Below are 10253 nucleotides of genomic sequence, written 5' to 3' on the forward strand. Positions count from 1 at the left end.
GTGAATATGTCAATGACTCAACTCTTTACAAAGGCAAATTGTTTAAAGGCAAATCTTTCTAATTTTTTCAATTGGAACTACAGTAGAGATGACAGAGAAAAGGTTGGAGTGAGAGAGATGAAAAAGAAAGGATTGAGAGGAATGAGAGAGGTGAGTAAGGGTTTGGGTTTTTTTTTTTTTTTAAGTTTTGAGAATGAAAATTATTAGAATACCCTTAACCTTAAAACTTAGAATTCATGATATATAAGGGTATTTTTGTCTACTAAAATCCGGTTCACATTGCTAAAATGTACCAACTGAAAAACAGGCGTACGCGCGTTAGCAAACCTCATATATATATATATATATATATATATATATATATATATATATATATATATATATATATATATATATATATATATATATATATATATATATATATATATATATATATATATATATATATATATAAATGTTGTATACGTATGTATGTGTTTTGAAGAGAAGGTCCACATATCTTAAAAAATATTAATTACATTAATTATCAAAATAAATTGAAAAAAAACATTTAAAGAGTTAGATTGTAGCTGTGAAACAATTAAATATTAGGGGATAAGTAATATAAAGACATTAAAATATTTATTGAAAATACTAATTACTGTTTAACTTTTTTAAAGTAATAACGTGTTAGAGTAATAATGATGATGAATACTAAATAATATCATAGAAAAATATATTAAAACTTACAAATAACCCTGTTAATCTATAATTTGTATTATTTATTTTACTGATACAGGACATAATTGATATATGATAGATATTGATGTGTTAGTAATATTATATTGAACTTGAGAGGAAAAGTAAATTTTTAGAGCCACCCACAGAAACATGTCATTTCCTGTGGATTTCACCATTTCTTTGTCAACATTTTCCTCGAGAATTGCTTATAATGGAATGTTATCTCGAAAATCTTTTCAATAAATAAATTATTAAATAAAAATCGAATACATTTAATGTGTTAAAATAATTAATATTTATACTACTAAACAAGTAGGAAATCAATAGGAAGTGATATACTATCTTTACTAACTCTTTAAGTTTGATCTAAAATCCAATAATTCATTTTTTTTTTCATTTTTTATGTTTTATAATTTCTTATTTCTTGCTCGATCTATTCAGGTGTAGTCGAATGGATAGAAGTTGAAGACTCAGATTCAAAATAGACACGTAGAAACCAATGTGATGTTCAAACGGCTAAATAGATGACAAAGATTGACAAAGACAACGTTCTAAACTCCCAAAAAATTGAAAACACGTTACTTTTCACTCTGGAGGGAAAATGAGAGTTTAAAACTACTCAAGTATTTAAACATAAAAACTATATATTAAAACTATTGTTTCATGAAATTATAATTTTCTAAAATTACATAATTTAACCTAAGTTGGTTGGTGTATCCACAAGGCTTGAATCCAATACCATTCGCTGGTTACTGGTTAGAGTAACGTAGCAAAGGTATAATCGAAAACTTCAGGAATCTAAGATGAATGATTCACTGAGAGATATCATGATCAACATTGAAAAAGGAAATCTAAGAGAAGGGATTATTATTATTTGCTGTGTCGCTGGTGCACCACGAAACAGGAAGAGCACCTGATCAAACCGTTGGAATTGCAGGAAGAACAGATCCTGAAGGCGCCACTCTTTTCAACGAACACTTTATGGCTTCCATCGCATTTGTCGCACACAACGAATCTCAGCCCTCCACAGAGACCGCACGCGATGCTCCGCGACAACGGCAGCCTTTCGATCAGCTCGTGCAACTCGCCGCTGTCGTAGAGTCGCCGAACTTCGTCTGCGCCGCCAATGTAGGTTCCGGCTATGAAAACGCTCGGAAGAGGCACGGTGCGGCGGCCGAGAATCTGCTGCAGCTCCTCGCGGAAGCGTTCGTCGACACTGACGTCGCGCTCGTCGACGGCGACGGCGAAGCCGCGGAGGATGGACCTGACGGCGCGGCAGTCGTCGTGGGTGCGGCGGACGACGCGGAGGCTGGTGTAGTAGAGGACGACGGATGAACAGTCGGATTCCGGCGGCGGTGCGAAGGAGGAAGGGGCGGCGGCGGCGCGGGAGTCGCTGAGGGAACGGAGGAGGGAGGGGGAGACGGAGAGGCGGCGGAAAAGGGAGGGAGATTTGGGAGAGCTAGGTTCGGGTTCGGAAGCGAGGAGGGTTTGAATGTCTTTGAAGGAAGTGCAGGAGACGGTGGAGGCTCGGGATCGGGATCGGTTGGGACGCGAAGCTGTAGTTCGGACACGCCATGGTAACCACATTGAAACAGAGGAGAAACAGGTTGTGTCTTGTTTCTCTTTGTTGATGTGGTTTATTTTATGGAGTGATGTATTTAGTGTGTGGAGTGAGCGGGATTGAATTGGTAAATAGATACAAAAGGGAAGGGCCATCGCTATTGATGATTTTGTATTTTGCATGTTTATTAAATTAGTAAATGTCACATAATATAAGTATAAAATATAAAAGAGAATAAAAAATAAATAAAAATATTAACGTAAAAAATTTAGATATATCAAAAAATAATTAGTCTTAATAAATAAAATTAGTGAAAACACTTAAAATTTACAAAACAAATTAAAAAATTTGAGAAAAATAAAACAAAGAAATAAGATGAAAAAAATATAAAAATAAAAAGAAAATGACAAAGAAAATTGTTTTAATTAGCATTCATCCATATATTATCTGTTATGAAAAGTGAAATTTCTTTTGCTTTAAAAGGAGTTTTAGAGGATATAATAAAAATATATATTTTATATCATGAATCTTAAATTATGTAAAATTATTGGATATGATAAGAAAAAAATAAAATGAAACAGAAATTAAAAAGATGAAAAAGTATGAAACAATATTTGCATTATAAATTTAAAAATTTAAATCTATAAAACTCAAAAATTTTAAAAATTGGTATAATTGATTCAAATAGAATATAAGTAAAAATATATTGAATTATAAAAATGCAATTCATTGAACTCTTGTAATTTTTTTTGGTACAATATGAAAAAGAAAAACGACACTCCTATTATACATATTATACATAGTTCCATTGCTACATTAAACATGTAACCGTCATTTCAGTCAAAAATATATTAATTATATACCAAATAAATTTTACAAAAAATCCTTGTACTTAGAAAATTAACAAATATTGATCACTTTTAAATTCATAAAACATTAAATATATTTAATTTTTCATTTAATACTTTCTTCTCAAATATGAAAAGAGGATAAGAAAAATATAACATTATTCGTGATAATAACATATCATATTATAACTATTTTATAGGATGATTCTTTCATATCTTATTATTACCTGATAGGCAAAACTACAATTGAGGCTATTTGAAACTCAATAATTTGCTAAAATCTGGTTTTTAGATATGGTATTTAAATTTGTTTGATTTTATTTCATAAATCTCCTTGTTAGACAATTTCTCTTTTAAGTCCGGTACTTATTTTTTTTCCAAAAGTAGTTAAAATTTATAACTTTCTCATTAAATTGTTATATTTACAATTTTTAGATTTTTTTCAAATCGTTAAAAACTGCTCTAACTTGTAGATATTATTTAAGAAAAGTACGTTTTAAATAGTTAAAACGAATTTTAAATACACCTTAAAAGTAAGTTTATAAGCATCAACAATTTTAATTATCATATACATCCATATATGATAATCTTAAAATCTCTTAATCTCTTTACTCTCTATTCACATTTTATCTTATTATTATAACTTGTTGACATATATTGGTCGAATTATTCTAATATATAATTTGTGACAATTAAAATCAACTAATAATTTAAATTATTTAAATAAATAAATAATCAGGTTTAATAAAATTTGAAAGGTTTTAGTCGAAAAGGTTTTAAGAAGGACGACGTAATTAATAAAATAAAAAATTATGCAAATAAAAGTATCAATCTATCTTCTCAAACAAAGCTCTTTGAATCAATCGATTAAGGACGAGTTTACCCGTTGAATACTGCTGCACCCATTAGTCGATTGGTCAAGAAAGAGTGCTACACAATCAATTATCGAAAGCATTAAAAATGGTTTTGTTCATTTAATGAACGTTTAACAAGCGCACACAAACGATTAAAGAAGAGTTTTAAAGGAACCCTAAGTATGATCTTCTCTAAATGGTTTAAAGATCACTAAATAAATGTACAATTAATATTTATACAAATCGATAGGTTAATAACAAGTTCCAAAAGAACTCCCACCAAACACTTATCAACAAAACGTGCTAAGTTATAAATAATTTACACCAAAGTATAACAAATCAATTGCTACAAAGGCAAAATTAGAAAAATAAACACAAGTATAGAATTGAAAATTATTGCTTAAATAAAAGGATACATGTAAAGAGGTTGGGTCGGTAATATCGAATCAATTCACAAAAAAAACAACAAAAGTAAAAGACAAGAAAATAAAGTTCAGAAGTTGAGAGGATAAATGATTTCTTCATTTGCCTCTCTTTGATCTGTGGGGCTGGGAAGGATTTCATCCTCTTCGATGTTTTCAATGCTGCCTTCATCGTCTGAAATATTTTAAATATACATTAACTAATTCTAAGGTCTTGGACGCCAGAAACTCTTCTTACCAACAAGAAACCGATTTTGATACAATGTTACAGACCAATGAAGTGAATGCAGAACCGGACCAAGCTTGTTCATCATTTCCACAGTGTCCTGAACCAGTACATACCCATCTGGTCTCAGTATGCGATCTATCTCCACAACCACATCTACAATCTCACATCTCACAACACAAACACCATAATTAGCAGTATTTTTTGTTTGTGTTTTCTGCAATATAGCATATGTACTAACGAGAAAGCACTATAAACATATAACAGAAGTTCTTGGCTTTAGTTTCCTCTATATGCATACCTTTGTTCAAGATGTTTGAAAAGAAAGCTTGCATGAACAAGATCATAGGTGCGAGGGTATGTACTCAAGGACTCGCACCAGTCATGATATAATCCTATTAGCCCTCGGTCAAATATAGTAGTAAGAGTATCTGGCATGTCAATGGGTACTACATTCATCACCCACACTGGTAGATGAATGAGTGACGCGGCAAATCTGGAGAGAAAGAGAGAAAAGAACATGCATGCATGGTGTCAAGTTCAAAGAAAACTTGAAAGGTAAAGAAGCAATTTTTGTGATTGAATATAGTTTACCCTGCATAACCAGCATTCATGTCCATTACATTTCGAACACTTGACCAGTTTATAGACAGACCATCTATATAAACGTCTGAAACTAGTTCAGACCAGTGCTTGGTGTCATTCAAGAATTTCTCAGTGACATCTGATTCACTCGATAAGCTTGGAGGTATACCAGTAAGCCTTTGGGGCCAAGACTTTGGCCAGCTCTGAATGTTACCCTCACCATCAACTGGAAGAGGAATGAGGCAACCACTGAGTTTGGCATACCTAATCATACAAATAAAATCAGAAGGGATAGAAGTTAAACTAACAGTAACAGTAATATGCTTAGCATTGTTTGCTATGGTTGGCTTGTGAACATTTTCTATGGTCTCTGTTTGAACAACATGTGCTAAACATATTGCATATCAAAAGGATAAAACATATGATGCAAACAGTAGCACAAAGTTTACTCATTTGGTTTCCATTCATGGTATTGCAGAGAAAAGAAAGTTGGTCGAAATATAAATGTGAAAGAAGTTCAACCAAAAACTAACATATATATACCAGGATGAGACACTTTTCTTGTCGCTATATTCACATAAAGGAGGAGTATTCTCTTTGCGTTCCTGATAACAAGAAGATGAGGTAGGCTTCTGGTATATAACAAGCCCAATACCAGATGAGTCCAGAGTCTTAGCCACAACACTCCAGCACATTGCTTTTGTTACTGTCACCATGGCTGCAGAAAACATTAAAACGATTGTAATGTTTTGTAACATCCTTCAATAAATGAAAAAACAAAACATGCATGAAAAGATAAAATGAAAAATAATTTTTTTCTTAATCAGTAATTTTAAATTAGAAACCCATAATTATTTTCTTGAAAGAGAGGGGAGACTCCTCCAATAAAAAGGTATCCGCTTAAAAAATAAAATGTTGGTATTTTAACGCATATATATATATATATTATATATAATTAAAATGAATTGTAAAGCTGATGTTTTATTTTCTAAGGATGGTAAAAAATAATTGTTCTTCTTGAAAAGGGTTCCTTACAAAAGGTTTCCTTGCTACAAGAATTTTTGAGTTAAATGTTTCTTAATTTTTTCGTGTACAACCAAAAAATATTTTTTGATATATAACACATAGATAAGTAATGTATACTCATTCAAAAAATTATTTAGTTAACAACAATAAATTTTTCAATAAATTTGAACTTTTTTTTCTTAGAAATTTACCTCAATTTTTTTTTCTTTCAATCAAAAGATTTTCTCATTTTACTTTTTTTTCTATTCCTTTCTTTCCTTTCTCATGACAATAACTCACATTCTTACACACCGTTTTCTTAAATTCCGTTGTTCTTTAAACTTTTTCCATTTTTTCTCTTATGAAATCATTGATCACATCTTTTATGTATCTTTCTTCCTTCCCATCTCCCAAAAGAGGTTGAAAATAATATTTATTTTCAAATGAGAAAAGAGGTATGTGCATGGGGTGAGGGACAAACCATTCCATACTTTGCGATCTCTTTCATCATCGCGATAAACTGGTGTGGCAGACCATGCAAAGAAACCACCAGGTCTAAGAATCCTGTTCAGCTCAAACAACGGTTTCCCACCTACAAATTTGTGAACAAACACTCTTCTCATAAACATAAACATAGTACAAATAGAAATTGGAAATGGATAATAGAAGAAGCTTGTCCTCTTATGGACAAATCACAACTCAGAAGTAAGAAGTACCGTCAGCATCCCAATGCACCCTGCATCTTGCACAGTGTACCAAATCAAATCCATTGTCAGGAAATGTCAACTTTTGAGTTCCAATGACAGAATGAGTTGCAGGAATTCCTCGTTCCAATGCAAACTGTATCTGAGCTTCATGCTCATCCTTTGGTGCAAATGACATAGTAATAACATTTTTGTCCAGAAGATAGCCACCAAAGCTAGCAACTCCACAACCAACATCAAGAACAACCCTGATATTCTTTCCCCATTGGATTGTCGGTAGTGTCTGGCATAAAACAGCAGAGATTCAGAAATCTACAACATACAGTTATATAAACAGAACATGTAAGACACTAACTTAGTCATGCATAAACAAAAAGCTGAAAAAAATGCTTGGACGAACTCATGAAAACGAGTAAGAACAAATTCTGTCGTTTTCAATAGCTCCTTCCTTATACGGCCAATTATAAGCCCAAAGCTTTATCAATTGGGAAAATATTAATCCGTAGGAAAAGAAGAATAATTTTGTTAAGATATAGTTGTGGCCTAGATTCAAATATCTTGTTTCTTATACTAAAACCATTTATCATTTTATGAGGTTAATTCAAAAAAAAAAAAAAGAATGCATGTAAATAAAACAGAAGAAAAGAATCCACCTTCATCCTTATCCCTTTCCTCCCAAACCTCTCTCTCATAATCTTGAAGAGTTTACGTGGATGCAGTTCTTTTAATATTTTTTGTATTGTTCTCTCATATGAATTGGAATTTCAGTTCTATGATCTATATTGATCTCTAATCCAAACTTTTATGATACACAATACTGAAGTGTGCTCAAATTTTGATTGAAAACAATTTCAAAAGCATCAAGGGAATTGTATATATCTAAATTTCACAGTTTCTCCAATTTGTTATTTCCCCCGTATATATAACTTTTCAACATGTACAGGGGAAAATAACGCTCGTGACATACGAAAGTTTAGGCAAATGATGAAAGGCGAAGTGACGAGATATATACCTTCTCTATGTATTCAGTATAATGGTTAACACCTTCTTTGAACTGAGTACCACCTCCGGGAAAGACGAGATAATCTCCGGACTTCACCACCCAGTTTTGCTCCTTCTTGTATTCAACCAGCTTCGGATGAGGGACATTATCATACCAAATCTGGAAACCAAAACTAATCCATCACAGAAACATCTAGCAAGATTCTTCCATCCAATGCATATATACAACACTACTACTAGGTAGTTGGCGATCACGACGGGCCAACTAATTAATATTTGAATAACATGCAATGAAGTATAATTAATTTTTCCTGTAAATTGAAAATTTTGAATGCATGGACGTCAAGATTGACAAGAACCATAGACAGACAATGTCGAGTCAGGACTGGCAATAACCTTTGCGTGGTGAAGAGATTGAAAGAAGCCATGCATCAAACACATAGAAGAAAAAAAATCTTACCACCGAAGTATCAATCTCACCATGTCCCTGCTCTTAGGCCACGGAAGGGGGAGTTTGTAGCCTCTGGGAAGGGGCACCAGACAGTGGAGAGGAGAATGAGGACAGTGTCTTTCCCTGTGTTCCATGTGCCTCCTTGTCCTGAGAGCTTTAATGACCTTAAGGTTATCCAAACAGGGTACATAGTCGAAAGCGAAGTGACCCTTACAAAGCTTCCAATCAATGTTTGCATCATCCAAGAAAGGCTCTCCCTTGAGTGGCAATCTTTGGCGTTTGGGAGCCGGCGAAGAAAAATGTGCCAGAGGTTGTTGCGCTTTCACATCAAGATAGAAGCCAATGGGATCCAAGTTAGAGGCTGCGTTTTTCGTGAACGTGAGGATGCTCACACAAACCACAAAGACCAAGAGGGTGAGAAAGAAAGGGCATTTTCTCTCTCTCAACAGTCTTTCGACCCAAATTCCCATTTCTTGATATTAACAATTTCTTACCACCTGACACAGACACAGAAATAACTGTCTTTGTACAGATTGGGTTAGCATTTGTGCAATGTTTTCATGGTTAACGAACTGAAATCGTGCGACAGAGAAGATGTGACAGTGGGGCTTTGGGAATGAACGTGAAAGTTAGAAAGGTAGGTGTTGTGTCAGTCAAAGGCTAAAGACCCAATATCAGATCTTGACTTTCCAAAGGATACGCAATTCAGAATGACACGTCATCACATTTGAAACCTTCTACTATTTATCGCCATGTAAATATAATGCACCAACATACACTTTCTCTCTCTCTCTCTCTCTCTTCTTTAGGTAAAGTTGTTACATTAAAAAATTCTAAGTACAACTCTACATAATGCTTCACTAGCAATTTTATACATTGTACAGTGTGAAATATGACGTGTAAGAAACATAAGGAAACAGAGAAACATAACAGGTGCCTATCCAAATACGACTCAGTAATAAAAAATTATTATTAGTACTTAATATACATATAGTGAGAAAATAAAAATATAATTTTGTAGGTTATATGATGTAATAAGAAAAGAGATAAAAAGAAAAAACAAGTATGTAATATATATAATATATATTTGATTTGATTTGATAAGTGACTAAAAGTAAATGAATATATTATTATTGACATGTGAGTAATGTTTTCGGGAGGGAATAATTTAGTGACAACTAATTACTTGTAAGATAAAATTTAACAATAGGTCGTGTAATGTAATGTTTAATGTGAATCAATACTCACAAAAAAATTGATTCTCGATTGTGAAATTTTAAAAATTATTCACATGTTGGCATATCATAATTCAACTTTTCACACTATTTTATCTTAATTATAATTAACTAATTGTATATTATACTGTCTAAATATATATATATACTAATACTATATTTTAAAGTATTTTTACTCTTAGTTAAAAATTATTTTAAATAACAAAAACTGTGAAAACCGTATTTTTTTTATTTAATAAATCTCACCCATGACTTAGTAATTTAGAATTAACATATGCGAAAGTCTAAGATTCAAATCGTATAAATTGTATCTAATAGATAATTTCACCGAAAACCAACATAATATAACATGCAACTACAAATGGATTAAATATGTTCCACTTAAGATTATATATAAGATGTATCAAGTGTATCTACATATATTTCTATGTGATGAAAATATTGAGAAAATGAAAAGAAAGCAGCGAAATATATGATTTCCAAATCCAATTTCTGCAACTATATTTTGCACGTAAAGGATACTATGGACGGATATTTATAAATGTGGATAGATAATCGAGTAAAAATTAATACAACTTCAAATAGAAACTGCAAGCAATTAGTGTTATCTAAGAGAATTGCCTTGGCAAGCATCTACTAA

At 32.2% G+C, this 10253-nt stretch overlaps 2 protein-coding genes across 3 annotated transcripts; both read right to left on the minus strand.

The window, feature by feature from the left end:
• Positions 1-1229: 1229 nt before the first annotated feature.
• Positions 1230-2436, minus strand: LOC108327651 (uncharacterized protein At3g28850). Its single transcript, XM_017561336.2, has one exon. The coding sequence runs from the start codon at positions 2434-2436 to the stop codon at positions 1591-1593; it is 846 nt and encodes a 281-aa protein (XP_017416825.1). The 3' UTR covers positions 1230-1590.
• Positions 2437-4384: 1948 nt separating this feature from the next.
• On the minus strand, positions 4385-9001 carry LOC108328272 (probable methyltransferase PMT23). Of its 2 annotated transcripts, none has more exons than XM_017562106.2 (8): positions 8408-9001; positions 7938-8087; positions 6938-7208; positions 6703-6813; positions 5760-5934; positions 5226-5480; positions 4933-5127; positions 4385-4801 (listed from the first exon to the last, which is right to left on the minus strand). In XM_017562106.2, exons 1-8 carry the CDS (start codon positions 8846-8848, stop codon positions 4612-4614), a joined length of 1788 nt encoding a protein of 595 aa, XP_017417595.1. In that variant the 5' UTR covers positions 8849-9001; the 3' UTR covers positions 4385-4611. The 2 variants fall into 2 exon arrangements, with proteins under 2 accessions (XP_017417595.1, XP_017417597.1); XM_017562108.2 differs by having other exon boundaries at positions 4656-4794.
• Between the last annotated feature and the right edge of the window lie 1252 nt (positions 9002-10253).

Source organism: Vigna angularis, chromosome 2 (genome assembly GCF_016808095.1).
Source record: "Vigna angularis cultivar LongXiaoDou No.4 chromosome 2, ASM1680809v1, whole genome shotgun sequence".
Classification (NCBI taxonomy): Eukaryota; Viridiplantae; Streptophyta; class Magnoliopsida; order Fabales; family Fabaceae; genus Vigna; species Vigna angularis.

Coding starts and splice junctions, on each gene's coding strand:
- LOC108328272 (XM_017562106.2), bottom strand. CDS start 8,848: ATGGGAATTTGGGTCGAAAGACTGTTGAGAGAGAGAAAATGCCCTTTC. Junction 5,935..6,702: donor AGATCGCAAAGTATGGAATG/GTTTGTCCCTCA, acceptor TGTTTTCTGCAG/CCATGGTGACAGTAACAAAA. Junction 4,802..4,932: donor TTCAAACATCTTGAACAAAG/GTATGCATATAG, acceptor TTGTGTTGTGAG/ATGTGAGATTGTAGATGTGG.
- LOC108327651 (XM_017561336.2), bottom strand. CDS start 2,436: ATGGCCCTTCCCTTTTGTATCTATTTACCAATTCAATCCCGCTCACTC.